Source organism: Chiloscyllium punctatum, chromosome 22 (genome assembly GCF_047496795.1).
Source record: "Chiloscyllium punctatum isolate Juve2018m chromosome 22, sChiPun1.3, whole genome shotgun sequence".
NCBI classification, from domain to species: Eukaryota; Metazoa; Chordata; class Chondrichthyes; order Orectolobiformes; family Hemiscylliidae; genus Chiloscyllium; species Chiloscyllium punctatum.
Genome location: NC_092760.1, coordinates 40961836 through 40981202, shown reverse-complemented (window position 1 = coordinate 40981202; position 19367 = coordinate 40961836). Strand labels below are relative to the sequence as shown.

At 39.4% G+C, this 19367-nt stretch overlaps 1 protein-coding gene across 1 annotated transcript in view; it reads right to left on the bottom strand.

Annotated features, from left to right (window-relative positions):
* The window catches only part of LOC140493557 (uncharacterized), a 61892-nt gene that overhangs the window by 22108 nt on the left and 20417 nt on the right, over positions 1 to 19367 (bottom strand). The window contains exons 7-14 of the mRNA XM_072592113.1: positions 19170 to 19232; positions 15564 to 15631; positions 15373 to 15466; positions 12605 to 12727; positions 11459 to 11574; positions 6603 to 6769; positions 1156 to 1252; positions 331 to 454 (exon numbers count right to left, since the gene is read on the bottom strand). Of these exons, the coding sequence (XP_072448214.1) occupies positions 331 to 454; positions 1156 to 1252; positions 6603 to 6769; positions 11459 to 11574; positions 12605 to 12727; positions 15373 to 15466; positions 15564 to 15631; positions 19170 to 19232 (852 nt within the window). The remainder of the gene's footprint in view (positions 1 to 330; positions 455 to 1155; positions 1253 to 6602; positions 6770 to 11458; positions 11575 to 12604; positions 12728 to 15372; positions 15467 to 15563; positions 15632 to 19169; positions 19233 to 19367) is intronic.

The window sequence follows — 19367 nt, the reverse complement described above, 5'->3', positions numbered from 1 at the left end:
ATCCTTTTGCAATGCACTTTTCTCTCATTCAAAAGGGTGCCAGACAGATTTGATGACAGCTCTGCTGATATAACACTTTAGATGTGTGAAGGTTTGATCCCTGCTTCACCCAGAGGTGAACCATGTCATAAAGTAGGTAAGATACAGGAGAAAAAGCAAAAACTGTCAGAAGAAATTTACATTCCTTGGACAGTTCCCAGCTCAACAAGCCTATAGTCCTGGAAGAACAGGTGTCATGACCAGATAGAATGTAAGGTACACAATTCACAAGAAAAATTAGATTAAATTCTTAAAATAATCATTAGAATAACAGCAATGTGTTATTGCTACCTCTGGCAATCTGAACTCCCCTTCGGCAATCACACCTTGCTGTTCGCGGAAAAGCAACACCTTCAGCATAGAAGAATCCTCCTTATCTCCTGATAGCACCATTTCAAACTTTGCTCCACAAGTACTAAGATAAAATAAAAAAATTAAACAGTTTCATCAATAAGAAAATGGGAGCTTTATATCCCTAAAGTCTCACTGTCAATTTCATTTGATTTTCCTTTTATTTTCTTTGTATGGCATATAGTAAGTAAAGGATGTTTTTCTAAATTGATCAGTCAAAGCAAAAAGGTTTAGAGAATGTGAGAAATCATATAGGTTGAAGACAAGAGGTAAGTAAGTAGCAATTAAATGGCAAGTACTTTTACAGTGATTTCAACCAAATGACTAGTTGTGCCAAGCTTGACCAGATGCTCTTTTTATAATAATACTCAATCTTTGATATTTTGCTGGTTTTCTTGTGATACATGAGAAGTCAACTCTAAGAACAGGCTTTCAGACCAGGTCACTTAAGTATTCTTCTGACCTAGAAGAATATTAACTAAATTTAAGCAATATTGCTGTGTATTAAAGCCCCTTCTGTCATACTGGCTGCAATGGCAGCTTTCCTGAAACCTGAAGACTCTTCTGCAGCTGAGACCTGAGCTCACCTGTATGAGCAACTGTTGGAAAGTATCCTGTTATGACTTACGGTCTAGGTTTACAACAGAAAAATATCCACTCTTAGGAGATACTACAGGGCATGCATCACTAGGGATTGCATCCCAGCATAAATCACTTTCATGGAACATTTTCAGTGAAAATAGTTAGTTGAAAGGCATAATTTACCCAATCAGTACAGACTCCAAGGCTGACTTTGCAAAATCACTCTTGGTTACTTCTGATGTTTTTAATATTCCAGGTGTAGACCCTGTGGCAGGCAAATCTGTCAACATTAAAAAAAAACCGTATTGAGCATTGAGATAGATGACCACCCATGATCCAAGTAAATGATGAGCAGGCTTGATGAGCTGAATGGTCTACTTGTGTTCCAATGCTCCGATATTCCTAAATTAGTGTCATGACACCAATCAATCAGAATACAGCACTGAATTCACAGTACGTTATATTATGTGCAATATTCTTATTGGAACTGTCCTGATCAACCCATCATTTCAGCCTGTTCCTGACTCATTGAACCTATCCTGTTTTTCTTTCTCTCTCTAGTCTTCCCATCTATATTCATGATTCTTCAAACATCCAATGTAATTTCAACAATATCCAGTTCCCTGATTCTAACTGCCTCTTCTGCAGAATGAATTTCCAATCTTTCTCTAGAGTTTCACCCCTTGAAAGAGTGTTCCAAGAGCACTCAGGTTCTTCCTTCAATGGAGGACCATATAGTCCCTATCTGCCATCATCTTCCACCATCTGGCTAAGCTTGATTACCTATTGAGTAATTTCCCCTCAACTTTGATCTTGATCAGATGGGCAAATGGGCTGAGGAGTGGCAGATGGAATTTAATTTAGATAAAATATGACATGCCACATTTTGGAAAGACAAATCAGAGAAGGACTTATACACTTAATGGAAAGGTCCTGCGAGGGGGGGGGGGGGGGGGGGGGGTTGAGAATTGCTGGATAAAGAGACCTTGGAGTGCAGTTGATAGTTCCTTGAAAGTGGAGTTGCAGACTAGGATAGTGAGGAAGGCGTTTTGAATGCTTTCCTTTATTTGTCAGAGTATCGAGTTGGGAGATCATGTTGCAGCTGTGTAGGACATTGGTTAAGCCACTTTTGGAATAATGTGTGCAATTCTGTTCTCCCTCCTATCGGAAAGATGTTGTGAAACTTGAAAGGGTTCAGCAAAGATTTACAAGGATGTTGCCAGGATTTGAACTATTGGGAGAGGCTGAATGGGCTGGGGTTGTCTTCCCTGGAACATCAAAATCTGAGGGGTAACCTTATAGAGGTTTATAAAGTCATGAGGGACTTCGATAGAATAACAGACAAAGTCTTTTCCCTCCGCTGGGGAGTCCAGAACTAGACGGCATAGGTTTAGGTGAGAGGAGAAAAATTTAAAAAGGGATCTAAGGGGCAACTTCTTCATGCAGAGTGTGGTGCATGTATGGAATGAGCTGTCAGAGGAAGTGGTGCAGGCTGGTACAAAGACAACATTTAAAAGGCATCTGGATGGGTATATGAATAGGAAGGATTTAGAGAGATGTGTGCCAAGTACTGAAAAATGTGACTAGATTACTTTAGGATATCTGGTCAGCATGGACGAGTTGGACCGAAGGGTCTGTTTCTGTGCTGGACATTTCTATGACTGTACGTCTCACTCTGTCCAAATAAACTTTGCTATGGATAACTGAATGGGGCCTAGCTTGGCCTAAATTTTCATGGGTAGTGAGTAACATTTCTTGTTCCAATCCAACTCAGATCTTTTAACCCAACACTTTTTTCTGGTACGTTAGTCAGTGTATTGGTGCTCCTTCCTGCTTTTGTCCAGAACTGAAAATGTTCAGCAATTTCCCTTCCAATTTCTACCCTTCTTTCACATTTGCACAGTCCATCTCTGACACTGCCTTTCCCTTCCTTGATTAATCAAGCTCCATTTCTGGGGTTAGGCTATTAACGATATTCATTTTTAGTGTACCACATCCCACAAGTCCTAAAATTCTTCATATCCTGATTTCTCCAAGTTTTCCATCCTATTATCCCAGTTTCTTCATCTCTATTGCTTCTGTTCTGTTGATGATATTTTCCACAACAGCATTCTGTCATGCCTTCCCTTTTCCTTCACCAAGGAGTCCCCTGTAGTGTAGTCAACGCAGCTCAGAATCATATCCAGCACGTCTGCTGGACTCCTGCCCTCACTTCTTCCCTTTCTTCCTAGAATAGGGTTCCCCTTATCTTTAATTTTACCTCACCATCCTCCACATTCAAAAGGTCATCCTTTACCATTCCTACCACTTCCAGAATGATGACAACACCAAACATTTCCTCCATCTGCCTCCATTGTTATATTTCAAAGGGACCATTCTCACTTCAATACCTTTGACAAGTTTTCTCAACTCTTCATCCCCTTCCATGTAAGCATAGTAGGTATAACACCTGCCTTTTTACTTCCTCCATCCTCACACTCCACGGCCTAAACACTCCTTCCCAGTCAAGCAGTACCCCTTTCAATTTAGTTTAGTGTTTTCATGGCTCACTGTGGTGTAGTGAATATCACTAGACTAGCAAGACAGTCCCAGACTAGTGCTCAAGGGCCATGGCTTCAAATCTCAAATGGTTATAAAAATCTGAAATTAAAAACTAGCTTTGTGATGACCACTGTTGTTTGTCATTAAAAATAGATCTGGTTCACTAATGTCCTCTGGGAAGGAAATCTGACATCCTTTTCCAGTCTGGCCTACATGTGACTCCAGACCTACAGCAATGTGGTTGACTCATAACTGCCTTTTGAAATGGCAAACCACTCCATTTCAGGGCAATAAGCAATGGATGCTAAATGCTATTTCAGCCAGTGTTGCACAAATCCCATGAATTAATAAAAAATGCAATCCTCTACATTTACAATGGCAAAACACAAACTAGGTGACTATTTTCCAAAACACCTCCACTAAGTCCACAAGCATACCCGACCTTCCAGTTGCTTGTCATGTTATTTCACTACTTTGTTCCTTGCCCACTGCAATCTTCCAATGAATTCTGTACTGAATGATTCTATGATCCTAAGCCCAGAACAAGTTTGAAGAACAGCACCTCATCTTTCAATTGGGCACTTTACTCCCTGCTGGACTCAATACTGAACTCTACAACTTCTATTCCACACTTTGATTTGTGTAGTATTTGCCAAGTATTCTGAATCTTGTTTTCATGTCCTTGCTTTCAGAGTTGTACTTTATTCTGCCATTAGCACTTATTCTCGACAAATGATTCATTACTTTTATCCAAGCATTACCACTCCTCTTGCCTTTTATTCCATAACAACTTTGTCATTTAATCTTTCTCAAACTCTAAACACTCCTTTCTTTTTTTTTCTCTCTACCTGATCATCCCACTCTCCCTTTTTCAACAGGATAAAAACATCACATTTTTATCTCTCTTCAGTTCCATAGAAGAATTGTATTGGATTTGAAATGTTAACTCTATTTCTGTCTCCACAAATGCTGCCGAGCCTATTGTGTTTGCAGGATTTTGTTTTATTTTAGTTATTTTCTTCAGGTTTATTGGTATTATTATACACAAGGGATCAGTGTTTATTGGGAATTCAATAGCCATTGATCTAGTTAAGCTGTTTTACTACTATTGACGTCAGAATTGTATGGTGTGTTACCAAGGGAAGGAACACCAATGAAATGGTGTTGAATATTCTGCAAGAGAATGGAGAAGCTCTGATCTATGTCAGAACCAATGAAATGGGTGAAGAGAGCTGACATCCTGCAGTCGGTGTTAATGAGTTAGGGAGAGTGTTAAAAAAGCAGGTGTACTATTCTCAATACACATGCTACAGAATGCTAGGATGGTTAGCACAGAAGGATCATTTTGCCCATATGTCCATGTTAGCTCCTGCAAGGGCAACTCAGTTCGCCCCATCCCTTTTCCTATAGCCCAACAAATTTTCTCTCTTCAGATGCTTATCCAAATTACTTTGGAAAACCACTACTGAACCTGTCTTCACCACACATTCACAAGATCCTAACTACTCACTGTCTAAAACGTTATTCCTCATGTCACAACTGATTCTTTTATTGATCAGTTTAAGTCTGTGTCCTCTGGTTTTATACCCTTCCACCAATATACTCTGTTCAGATTCCTCATGATTTTGAGCAACTCGAAATCTCCTCCCAATCTTCTTTAAGGAGAACAACCCCCAGCTTATCCAATATAGCCACGTAGCAGAAGTCTCATCCTTGAAACCATTCTTGGAAATTGCTTCTGCATTCCTCTCTAAAACCATCACATACCTCCTAAAGAAATAGGCACCTAATTTAAAGAAGGACGTTAAAGCCCTGGAGAGAGTGCAAAGGAGGTTTACTGGAATGATACCAGGATCAAAGGATTTTAGATACAAAGAAAAACTAGAGAAATTGGACTTATTCTCCTTGGAGCAGAGAAGAAGTGACCTTACTGAAGTATTTAAAATTATGAACAATTTTGATAGGATAAAGAAGGATATTCTGTTTCTACTAGTTGGTATGCCAGTAACTAGGGATCACAATTTCAAGATTGTCTGCAAGAGAGTTAGAAGGAGAACCCCCTTTACTTAGAGAGTTGTTAGGCTTGAGAATGTACTGCCTGGGAGGATGGTAGAGGTGGATTCCATACCAGGTTTCAAAAGAGAGCTGGATATATATTTGAAAGTGATAAATCTAGAGGGCTGGAGAATGGGATTATCTGGGTAGCTTTTTCGAGAGCTGGTACAGACAGGATGGAATGAGGGCCTGCTTCTGTATTATAAAATTGTATGATTCTATAAACATAGAAAAGAGGTGGAGTAGGCCATTTGGCCCTTTGAGCCTGCACCACCATTCAATATGATCATGGCTGATTATGCAATCTCAGTATCCCATTTCCATCCGTTTAGCCGCTCCCTCTTGAAAGAGTGTGTGAGAGCGAGTGAGCGAGTGAGTGAGTGAGTGAGTGAGTGAGTGAGTGAGAGAGAGAGAGAGAGAGAGATAGCGATAGCAGTGGAGTGTTATACTCCAAGAGAATACGCAAGGTGCTCTAATGATCATTACATTTGATCCTGCCTAGACCCAAGAGTGAATCTGTTGCACTGTTTTTAATACGTCACTCAAGTGAGTTCAAGTATAGGGTAAGAGGCATTCTTCTTCCCACCCACTGTAGCCTCCTGGCATCCTAATCTTACACTTAACTTACATTCTTACGATTTCACAGCGGCTGTCAAATTGGATCTATGTCATTCTGTTTTAAATTACAGAATAATTGTATCTGACTGTTTGAAAAAGGGGGTTTGGTTTGTCTTCCCCTAACAGTTCTGCATTATGAGGGGACTTATAAGAATGGAAGTATGGCTCCACATCACTGAAGGAGCCCTGATCAGAATATCGTGTCAGAGATCTTTAGTTGGGTTAAACAAAATTTCAGAAAATCCGAGCCAAGCGAGTCACTTGAGAACCACTCTGATATCTACCATTAACCAGCAATCACTGTGCAAGTTTGGGAAGTGCTGTCTTTAAAGTGGTTAAGTGGGTGTTCAATTACTTCCCTGAATGCCCTGTTTTTATACATAGAGACACAAGTCAGATATGAATCTTCATCCTACCTTGTTTATCGGTATTTATTTTGACTTGTTTTCGTGATTTTCTGTTTTGCTTGTTCTCTGGGTCCTGTATAAGCTGTATCTGGTGACATTCTTGTTGATAGATAAGTTGACAAGACAGACCTTGCTCAAAGGGGCCATAAAATTTACTCACTGTCACACAGAGAAATCTGAATTAAAATAAATATTTGCACATTAGAAACTAGGCAAAAGGTATTCCCGAAACGTCGATTTTCCTGTTCCTCGGATGCTGCCTGACCTGCTCCGCTTTTCCAGCACTACTCAGATCTAAAGAAAGATAATTCAAGTCGTCTGTACTATTAATGTCCATGATGAATCGAACAAAATAAAGTGTCATTATAAAGTGACAGCCTTTGGAATTGAATGTGAAACTTTGCAGCCCAAAAGATAAATTTTAAGATCTCACATCCATGACAGAATCTCACTTGAATGGGGAGTTGATCAAAGAACTGGATGCAGATTCAATTCATGCACTTTCTAATGCGTGGTCATTAAATTTAAACACTAGGAAAGCAGGAACTCCACAAATGAGTCATGCAACAGTCACATCTGATTTTTTGATCAGCATTCCAGTTGAATTAAGTCATACACTAAAAGGCTAAACCTTTTGCATTTATCCTTATATAACAAGCTTACTGTTTCACAATTTAACAAAACTGTTTAGTAGCCCTTTGTTGGATGCTTGAGACCATTGCACAAATAGATTTGATTTTCTTTCAAGAGGAGGGCCAAATATAATGACACAGTCAATTTTAGGATAATCTTTGAAGCTTTTAGGATGATTCTGCAAAATATTCTTAGAAGCAAAAGTAGATGATGTGGAATGAAAATATACAAATATATGAGTGAGGAGCAGATGTAGGCCATTCAACGCCTGTAGTCTGCTCCACTTTCCAGGGTTCATCTGTTTGTGTTTCAGGTTCCACATTCCCAATTACTGCCCATAACCTTTGATTCCCTTGCTGAAGAAGAATCTATTTAGCTCTGCCTTACAAGTATTCAATAATACTGATTCCATCACCTTCTCGGGAGAGAGCTCCAAAGTTGCACAATCCTCTAGGAAAAAAAAGTCTCTTCATCTCTGACCTAAAAGGGTGTCCCTTAATTTTAAACAGTGCTCTTAGTTCTGGACTCACCCACAACAGGAAACATGATTCCATGACCACCTTGTCAAGACTTCTGGATTTTATATACTTCAATCAAATCACCATTCACTCTTCTAAACTCCAGTGCAAACAAGAGCAGTCTATCAATCTTTCCGCATAAGTTAACCTGCTCATTCCATGTATCAATCTAGTTAACTTCTGATGAAATATTTCCAATGCATTTACATCTTTCCTTAATATAAAGACAAAAATTGCACGCAGTACTCAAGGCGCACTTTCACCCAGGCCCACATAACATCCTTCCTCTTATGTTCAATTCCACTCGTTACAAAGGCTAGTATTCCAGCAACCTTCTTCATTGTATATTGCACCCGCATACTTTTTGTGACTTATGCACAGAACACTAAAAACCCTCCATACCTTGTAAGTCTGCAGGCATCATCCTTTATATAATATCCTGCTTTTTGTTCTTCCTGTCTTCACATTTTCTCATATTATACTCCATCTGCCAGGCATTTTTCTGGTACATAGAGTACAGTGTGGGAAAGTGCAAAATTTACAATTTTGGCAGAACAAATTTTTAAAAAATTATTTAATTAATGATGGGTTGCAGAACTCGGAGATGCAGGGGAGTCTCGGTGTCCCAGTGAATTGTAAAAGATTAGTATGCAAGTACAGCAACAAATTAGAAAAGCTAATAGAATGTTATGATTTATTACAAAGGGATCGAATGCAAGATTAGGGAGATAATGCTTCAGTTATACAGGGCGGCGGTGAGACTGCATCTGGAATACTGGTCATCATACTTACAAAATAATAAACGGCTTTCCAAAGTATTAACAGCAAAAGATTTACTCAACTAATACCTGAAGTGAACAGGTTGCCTTATCAGGACAGTAGAGACGGGTTGGCTATGTCCTTTGGAGTTTAAAAGAGTCAGAGATGATTTAATTGAAATACATAGAATCAACGTTGAAATAAAGATGTCCAATTCTCCAAGCAAGTTTTGAAAATTGTCTTCTATACTCATGCAAATCATAAATGCACGATAGAAGTGGAAAATATTTGCTACCCTGCCCGATATTGGCTGAATAAGAGGCTTATTTCTGTCTGAGCACACAGGCTCTACTTGTGAGCAATGTAAAGCCCTTCAAGTGGCACTTTATCAGCCACTTAAACAGTACAGGTTGAAATCACCTGCAATCATAGCACTCTGAATGTGAAGTACATGCAGTGCACAACTGGGTAGGTTACAAATCTTCATCACAAGCAAACATGATCACATCATTGGTTATTGCTGACTGAACATTGTCATTTCTGTGAAGCAAAAGGAAATACAGGTGACCTGACAAGTGACACTTGTATGCCACAATTCCCAAAGACAATCCAAGATCAGAAAGGCTTCACAAGGACACAAAGCTGATTTTTTTCTCACCATGAAATATTTGCCAACATGCTGCCTTTCTTGGGTTGCATGGTGGAGTGGGGAAAATAAGGCATCAGTAATTATACTGCACTTTACAATCTCCCATGGAATTTGTGCAACATGGATTGTGCTGCAGTCATTAGAATAGGGACCCGATGTCAAAGGTGAATGTACAGGTATTCCATGGTCCTCTTTGTCAGAGTTCTCTATGTCCGGCAGTAAGGAGGAACTTCACATTCATTTCTGAGTGATGCAACTGCTGTCTGCCCACATAGAGTCATAGAGATGTACATCTGAGGATCTTTTCTTTTTCTTATATTTCCTACCAAAGTTCACTGGAGACATGACCAATAGATCCAGCCATAGCAGAGATTAGCATTACTGTTGATTCCATACGCTAAAGGCACAGATATGTTACCAGGTTCAGGATAAACAGTAAATCTCAGCAGATGCTGTACAGCCTCTACAGAAAGAGACCACAGCTGAAGGTACCATCAGGTTGTGAGAGTCCGTCACCCTCAATTCTATTATTCTCCCAACACATGAGGTGCACGGTTCCTGTAAGCTGAGGATGTCCTGAGGCAGAGTCTCTGGAGTGGGATCTGCAACCTGAAGGATTGGGTGACATTTGGGCAAAACTTTTATGAAACTAAAAGTTTCTATATCTTAGAAGTCTGTGACAGCTTCCTCAGGAGCTATCATGATGTATGTATCCTTGAAAATCCTCAAGTTCCTGCTTTGTTTGAAGGGCTTGATGCCTCACAAGACTGACCCTTTGCAACCACGTTTGATGACTCTATTATGTAACCTCCTGAATGAGGCCGAGCATAGAAACAATGCCACCCATTCTTTGACCAGGATCAGACGATATACCTGGTGTAGGTGAGATTCTAATGCTTAGAGATTGCAGTACAGCCCAAACAGGGAGGAACATTATCTTCTGCATGTCAGTGCAAAGCAGAATCAGGTGCAACAAGCCAGTTGGTAGTTAATTATCATCTAGTTCCAATAGATATGAGCTGGCTGCAGTGACCACTCATTGATTGTATCTTCATTGCCGCTTGTAAGGCAAACAGCCCCTGTCTGTTCCCAGTAATACAAACTGCTTTTGTTTGCTTTTTCTTCTCTTTTGCAGTTGCTGCATGAAAGGGAATGTTTTCAAACATTTAAAATCTTTCCAGAAGAGCAATAAGATGATGTTATGTTAGACTGGGCACTGGGGAAAAAAATAGCACTCCCTGAACAGCTTCTAAGATGGGATGACAAAGGACAGGTAACACGAAGGACAGTCACCCGTGTAGCTTGGTTCTTAACTAGCAATATACTTATGAAATTACACTTGTATTTACAATGAAGTGCCAGCTGTGCCAGCTATTTGCCCTCAGAACCATATCTTTTTGGCTCTCCTCCACTATGTGCACTGAAGGGAAACTCCTGCCTGGCAGTGCTTGATCTGGTGTGTGGCTGGGCTTTAAAACTGGTACTGAGGATGCTGGGAAGCTGGGAAGTTCCAGCAGTGGCAAGTATTTCTGCCTCTGGCAAGAGGGAAGATAGGATAACCAGAGCAGAGTGGGGCGTGGTGAGATTAATTGCAGTGAATAGCATGAAAAAAACTCACTTGTGATCATGGAGAGAAATCCTCATGGAACTCTTGAAATTGATACTTAACTGATTTCTGGTAAAATTCAGTCCAGAGTTTAACTTTAATGAATAGGGTAAAGAATACATCCTTTGCAATTCTATGCAGTTCATATTTCTTCAGTGGGGAAGATACCTTCACTGTGGGACTGTAACTTGCTGAGTAAATTGGGCTTATATGTTCCAGAGTTTCGAAGAATAAGAGGTGATCTCTTTGAGACATACAAGATTCTGAAGGGGTTGATAGTGTAGATTGCTAGGAGAGTCTGGTCAGAAAATTAAAACACAGGGGCATAGTATTAGGATAAGGACTGAGACGAGAAGAAATTACTTCATTCAAAAGTTGTGAATCTACGGAATTCTCTCCCACAGAGGTATGTGAATGCTCCAGTATTGAATACAGTTAAGGCTAGGATAGACAGATACTGGTTGTTCAGGGAACTAAATGATATGGAAAGCAGACAGAAAGAGAAGTGAAACCCAAGATCAGCCATAATTAGATTAAATGTTAGAACAGACTTGATAAGCCATATAGTCTACTCTTACTCCTTTAGTGCTTGTCCTGGAATTCCTCCTCATTTAGCTGGATAAAAAAAGGTTACATTTGCATGTTTAAGGTCTATGGTTAGTAACAAGCTAGTTGTTTTTTCTGTACGACTACTACTTACCTATGTTGGAGAGGGTCACCTGTCCAGGTTCCCTGCTCCTCTGTCTGTCCCTCAGTTTGTGTTTCTCTATCAATAGTGTCTATCTTTAAAAAAGTGCTCTCACCCTCCAATGGAAACTGCAGAAAAAACGAACAAGCAGGACTGAGGCTAGTAAAGGGAAGAATATGTTAGTATGGAAATGGAAATGTTAGTATCAGAGCAAGCACAGAACTACATAACGATATAAAATTTTAGTCATACTTTAATGTTGGAAAAATCAAAAATTATTTTGACTTGATTTAACCATATGATGTAACCATCTGTGACCAACGTGAAGCAAGATTTTATTCTATCTCAAATAGTACAATTCATGCATTAAGTTTGGCCTTGTTGATGTGACTTGGAAAGAAAAATTTATATGTAATTTTAACATTGAATTCAGATTACTGTATTACTTTACCCGCCTCAGGCGACTGACTGCGTGGAGTTTGCACGTTCTCCCCGTGTCTGCATGGGTTTCCTCCGGGTGCTCCGGTTTCCTCCCACAGTCCAAAGATGTGCAGGTTAGGTGAATTGGCCATGCTAAATTGCCCGTAGTGTTAGGTAAGGGGTAGATGTAGATGTAGGGGTATGGGTGGGTTACGCTTTGGCGGGCCGGTGTGGACTTGTTGGGCCGGAGGGCCTGTTTCCACACTGTACGTAATCTAATCTAATCTAAACATTTCAGTGTTAGAATTCCTGAGCCTGGGATAGCAAGATACTTGAAATTTTAGGTAGAACTCTCTTCTGCTGGGTCTCACTTGCTTTTTTCACTCATCAGCAAAATTTTGCGCATCAACCCCTTTTGTTCTGACATTTTAAAAGAGGTGGAATTGGTGGGGTAGTATTCCCGGCCAGAAATTCCACCAGTTTTCTTACCATTATGCTGATCAACATTACACAGCAATTAACTGGTCATTTATCACAATATTTTCTGTGGAAACTAGTATTGCTGCAATGTATTCTGAAATTTTAACATATTATTCTTGAAATGTACTACCCTGGCTGTGAGACATTCCAGACATTGTCAAGTTGTGAAAAAAAATCTGCTAATGTAAATTGTTTTACTTTCTTTGCTCACTACATTTATACAATACACAGCTTCTTTAGGTTCTGAAAAGTACTTACGCTCTCCATTGGGGCCTTAGTTTCCTCCAAATCACTGTCATCTGTCTTCTCTTCCTCATTCTCATTTCCTTTCCCTGTATCAGCCTCTTGATCCTCGCTGCTAATCAGGCTCTGTCGGGATTCCTTCAGGGGCAGTAATACCAATCTGCTTATACATTACTCAGCAACAAATCTGAAACATATTCCATGCACAGTAGAAACTTTCTATATACTATCAAGATATGATAGTCTGGAATAGAAAATATGTCTGGATGCCTTATATTGAAATCAAGATATCAGCCTTTGGAATAGCTGAAAATTGTATCTTGCTGCTCTTGAAATTTTGATTTTGTCACACAATTTATTGATAATGTTCATTTTGTAGTTTTATTCAATTTTCATACTTTAGGAGTAATGTTGTGCCAATTGTCCATTGCTATTTCATCAAATAAATAAGCTTGATGTAAGAGCCAAGATGGTGAGTGCTGAATTGTTTGATTGTGAAGGAAATATCACAACCAAACCTGACATTTAGAATTAGTAGTTTAGTAGTCATGTTATTAGACTCACCAAAGGCTCCAGCTAATACTCAGAGATACAAGTTCAAATTTCATTTTAGCTACTGGTGGAATTTAAATACTATTAAACAATGAAAACTTGTAATTAATAGTTCGTCCCAATAATGATGACCATAAAACTATCCAGTTGCTTTAAAAACCCACCTGTGAGGATCTGAAACCTGAATACAGGTTGAGGTAACTAGTTGTTGTCAGGAACAACTGCTTAACAGATGTTCTTAATAACTTGGGTAGCAGTAAAATGGCTTCTCGATGCAAATAACATGACAAAATGGCTTCTAGGGTGCAAATTGGCATTTCTGCTAAAAGCTGCATAAAATGGCTTTTAAGTTACTAACTGCTAATTCTGCTGTAGCTGCATAATTGACTAACCACAGTCTGCTTCAATAGAGATAAGCAGACAATGCTTCCTCTACAGCATAGAAATAAGTAGACTAGATAAGACATTATTGACCTTCCTAACTGACCTTCAGATGCAGGTGCAATGGCTCAGTGTGTGAGATAAGGATCGCCTGAGTGTTGGAAAACAAAGTTGGTTCCCCGAAAAAATCATTGGACCAAGTAACTGTTAAATAAAGCAATATCATGTATTGATGGGTAATTGTCTGAACATACTATGCGATCATAGCCTGTACATTTCTATAAGAAAAGTATAAAAATGTCTTTATTTTAAGCCATGTGTGCAGCTCCTCTGAAGAACACAGAAGTGTATAACCTCTGTATTTCTGGATGATCTGTGCCCGGCCGTATGATGAAATGAAGAATGAAGTCTTAAAGAACCAGACCGATTGCGAATGTTTATTGACTGATCGCGAGTGTTTATTGACTGATCGTGGAACGGAGAGACCCCACAGGGGGTCCAGATCTTCATGTGTATCACTAACTTCTTTTAGAAAAGGAGATTTGTCAGCCTTTTCTGATGAGGCAGCAGTACAAAACCATGAGCAATAACAGGTGAGAGGCTGAGAACTCATATCTTAGTTACCATCTAAAAGAAGCAAGTCAGGACTGTGAAGAAATAGTGTCCATTTATGTGAATGAGGACAGTTGCAACAATCCTTGTCAAAATCAAGACCATATAGAGCAAAGTAGCCTACTTGAACCCACAAAATCCATCACCTTCAATATTCACTCCCTCCATACTGATGTACAATGGCAGGAGTAGGCACTCTCTACAATACCCACCAAACCAATTCATCAAGCCTCCTTGAAGAGCACTTGGAAACGTTGTAACCTCTGCCACTTAGGAGGAGACAGATAGCAAACACGCAGAACACCATCAGTTTCAAATTCCCTCACTGCCATAAATCATTTTGACTTGTAACCATGTTGCAGTTCTTTCTGTGGCTGGATCAAAAAGTTCTTAACAGCACTGTGCATTTTCAACATCAGAAATTTCAGTAGTTCAAGACACACCAGGAATTGAGTTTGTTTTAATTCTTGTTTGTGGGGCTCAGTACTTCAATAGACACTGCAGTTTCAGAAACACTAGATGACATGGAGGAATATTTCTATTAGTTTAAATTCACAAACCCTGAAGACGTGTTGGACAAAGGATACACTTGGCCCAGGCCCAGGCTTAGTCTGATATAATATGTGCCTAACCAAGCCCTTTTTGCATCTCCTTCTTTCTCCGTCCCAGAGCCCAATCCAAAAGAATTGGGAATAAAGTGCCTGTCACCACACAGATAAGGGCTGAATGTCAGGAAGAGAAAAGAAGAGAAAGGGAAAATTTGAAGAGATATAAGAAATACCCACCTAAGTCTCACAAATGGTACACAGCCCATGACACATTGAAGTTGGTGGGGGTAATGCTAAATTACATCTAAACATAGAAAATGAGAGTGAGCTGGTGATTCAACCACATGTGCAACACCATCAGTTCAATAATGTTGGCAGAGATCACTGAAATATAGTCAGGATTAGGACCCTGAGAGATTTTCTCTTCCCTCGATCAGGGATATGGAAACCAATATGACAGTCTTATTGCTATCATGTCAACAAACAGCAATGGGACTGCCTTGTTTGTGTAGCCTAGTTGCATAGAATTATATATTTTTATTAAAGTTTTCTTAATTTGATCTTGAAGTGTACATCAAATTTTCAGTCTGACACAAACTCCTTTTAAGTGGCAAGACAATACATACAACTTCTGACAAAGATAATTAGTTCAATTTATCAGATAGTTAAAAATTAAATAATCTCACTTACTGTGACTTTAGAGACAATGTTCAGTTCCGAGCCAATTTGTCCATTTCTCATTTCAGACTTAATTGAACTCCCCATGAACTGTTGAGATTCTAGGCTGTAACAGTAACAACCAAACATCTTCAAACTGCACCATACTATCACTGTGACCACTAATGAATGAGTGTGACAATTACAGGTTTATTTCTACCTACCTGATCACACCTTTCCTCTTCAGGTATTCTACGCGAAACTTCCACCGTCGCCCATGAGTCTTCGCAGTCTGCACACAGAGACAGATTGCCACAGGAACAAAAAGGAAAAGGTTTATTCAGTCTAGCACAGTGCCACAAATACAAAAGCAAAATAAGAGGATGATGGAAATCTGAAATTCAAACAAAAATAGTTGTAAAATCACAGCAAATTCAAATCTGCCATGGCAGAATTTGAACCCAGGTCCCCAGAACATAACCTGGGTCACTGGATTAATAGACTAGTAATAACACCATGAGGCCAACACCTTCCAAATACATGGATGGAACAGCAAAGCAATTCCTCAAAAGCTTGAATACTTTGTTACTAAACCTTTCTTTGATTTCAGCTCAAAAAAAATTTTGCTGTTAGTATCTTCAAAAATTGGAATCCGATAAACAAGGTTTGGGAACACCTCGTGGTTGACTTCAGTAAATGACCGGAATAAAAGGGAAAGGAGTAAAGCAAACAATACCTCACTCTCTTGAGATTAAGAGGGAAGAAGCAATCAAACTTAAATTCACACCATTCCCGCTTTGTACATGACAACTTATGTCACATGATCATTTGTTGTAACTATTAAGGACAAACGTTCCAGATTTGTGCTGATCTTTCAGAAAGGCAGGTGGGGGGAAATTAGTTAGGCGAAAAGCAAAATTTCTGATTTCTGACACCAATTTAAATTTTGCTATTAACTTCTAAGTAATTTCAGGCAGGTTGGGATTTTGGATTGTAATCGGCAGGAACCTCTTTTGCATTCACTAGCATGTCATACATTATTATTAACACCCAGTCCACTGCAATTATGCTTGCAGGTGCAATGCTGTTGTCCATAAAGGAGACACATGTCTATTCACAAACCCAACTATACATGAGATGCATACATGGCAGAATCAATTATTTGCTCCAAGCTCTGGTGAATACAGACTTCTCACTGACGAGGCTCCTTCAGAAAGAAACAGCTGATTGTTTTTTGTGTGAAAATAGTCTTGGCGGGGGCAAAGCCTGTCCATGGTGATGAATTTATGAGAAGTATCATTCATATGTAGCCTGCCACGTTGTACTTAAAAGCTTATAGCGTTCGGATTAAATGCTCTTCATGGTGATGCGTCCATGAAAAGGGTCTGCTGTCACTGCAACTGAAACAGTCACATTGCTGAATGCATCACTGCCAGACAGGTAGCAAAGATCAGAACCATTCATAACTGAGTAATTTTGATCGTTGCAGAATAGTGAACCGAGTGCAGGAGAGGGGCGACAAGCTGAGCTCACAGCAGGGCAATGTGCCAAGCTCATACTAGGGCAGTGTTCCAAATGTCGGAGTGGGGCAGCAAATGGCACTGTGAACACAATGATAATGTAAACAGCATTATTCATGTGGCTACTGGTGCAATGGGTATTGATTTTATATTTTAGGTGCATAAATGTGTCAGTGCCACCAACTTCCTGATTCAATGTTGTAGCAGGAGATGCATTCATACACAGTCTGCCATCATGTACTGAAATGCTTACGGTGTCAGGACTGAAATTGATCAATATGGAAAAGCTTATGAGATTTATACAGTCTATATGATCTCGCATTTAAATTTTTACAGTGTTAGAGCACATAATAATATTGGGCTGGAATTGGCCATGATGAATGCCATAAGGGTGGAATAAGATATCAACGATAAAACCTATTCTTCCTTATGGCAGAAATCCCTCCAAAACAAAAGACACAACTCAAATAGCTCAAAGGAAAAAAGGAGAAAAATATCACTGTGGGCTAAGGGTTCAAATTCAAAGCATAAAATGGGACCACTTCCTTGTCAACAAGATTGAAATGCTGACCACCATAGAGTGATAGAAAACCTTTAGGCTAGACCAGTTCAGATAGAAAGTTGAAACAAAATCAGAAATTGGTGGAGAAATGCACCAAGTCTGGCAGCATATTTGAGAGAAAGCAGAGTTAACATTTCAGGTCTTGTGACTCTTCTTCAGAACAGATGGAAAGTTGGTTAGATGAAAGTCTTTGAATGGAAGTAATGATTCAACTTTCAGGGTTTATGAGGTAGTAATGTTCTCAAAAATGCTTCACTAACAGAAATCTGTGCAGACTGTCCTGCTTTAAGGTTTCTTCTTACTTTTTTGAGAGAGAGAGAGAGAGAGAGAGAGAGAGAGAGAGAGAGAGGTTTACTCATTGCACACTTTGGAGGTCATTTCCTTCTACTGATGCACTCAAGCATTCTGGAAAGACTGAAATCAACTCCCAAAGAGTTTCTGGACAACTGTCAGCATGCAAGTCCCTTGTCTTCCAATCACAATTGTCCAGTAACTGAAGCAATAAATTTCACCTGTCTCTTTGCTTGTCTCCTTTCCTAAACTACTTGACTTTAGCAAATGAGTCACAGCTCATATTACTATTGAGCAATTTCAAGAAATCACAAGTCCCTTTAGACCTTGGTAAATCCTTTTTTAATGTAAAATGTCCAAAAAATTCCACATTCCAGTTCCTCATCATGTATCCCCAGCAGCTGATTATGAACATTCTTCTCCTGATGAAAGATAGAAGCATTAACAGACATTCACTTGGTACTATGCCCACACTGATACAGTTAGATATGTGGATTCCAGAGCTGTGATTGTCTCTATGTATTACTTGTAAGATGGAAGTAGTGTGGGAGAAGTTAAGAGTTAAAGGGTTCAAAATGAAAGATGTTTCACTATGGGCAGAGAGGTAGAGTTGATGGTGACCACTAAAGCTTTACACAATGTGCATGCCTGATATTTGTGTGTTCTCTGAAGCCAATTTTGTGATGACTTTGGTGCACCATGCAAGTTTTAGATGAAAAGCTACGCAATGTGTAGTTCTTCTAGTTGTCAGAAAAGGCCAATGAGTTGTTGGCGTGTGAGCTGCAGAGTATTGCAGCTCCTTTTTGAGCTCAATAAACCCTGGCTGATGGGAAAGAGGTAGCAACACTGTTGTAAATACAACATGGGTAGACTCAATTGAATTGATAAACATTAATGGGACATGAGACATGTGGTAGAAATGTTTAGCAACCAATCTTGCATATGACCGTCCTGTGTGGCGACAATGCTTACAACGTTAACTCCCACAGGGATGGATGTGGTTGACAAGCACAGATCCATGATGGTACTGGGTTGCAAAGAGAGGTGCTGAGCAGTTATTTCAAATATGATGCCCTGAAACTGAAGTTCAAAATGTTTTGGCAGGCTTCAGTACTTCCTTCCCATATGCACTAAAATTTGACATTTTACATAGAGTACTGAACTTGAAAGAACATTACCACATGGCTATTCTTGCCCAGACCCAGGCAGAAGTTTGTCCTGATACTTGGTCACCTCCATATTCCACTCTATTAGACTGTTAAGTTCATGTAAGTTATAGTTTCATTACTAGCATCTTTGAGTAACTGTGAATAACTGCTTGAGGTATCAGATCACTTGATATAACGGAATTCAGTTTGGATGAATTATTGGATTATCTAAACGACAACCTTGGACCTGGATTATGCTGATGCACTTCTCTGTCTGACTGTACTCCTCAGAATGACAAAATCACATACCATCAGCTTTCCAAACAACTTCTCCCAGTTCAATATCTGACGTTCCCGAGCAATCCATCTGGCCTAAAAAAAAGAAAATTGAAGAGATTACTAGAAAGTACTTGAGGGATAAAATAATAATCCCTTTGTCAGGGTTACTGATTCCCCTAGAGGCCAAAGAATTCTTTGTTTTCTGATCAAAATTGAGAATGTTAAAGA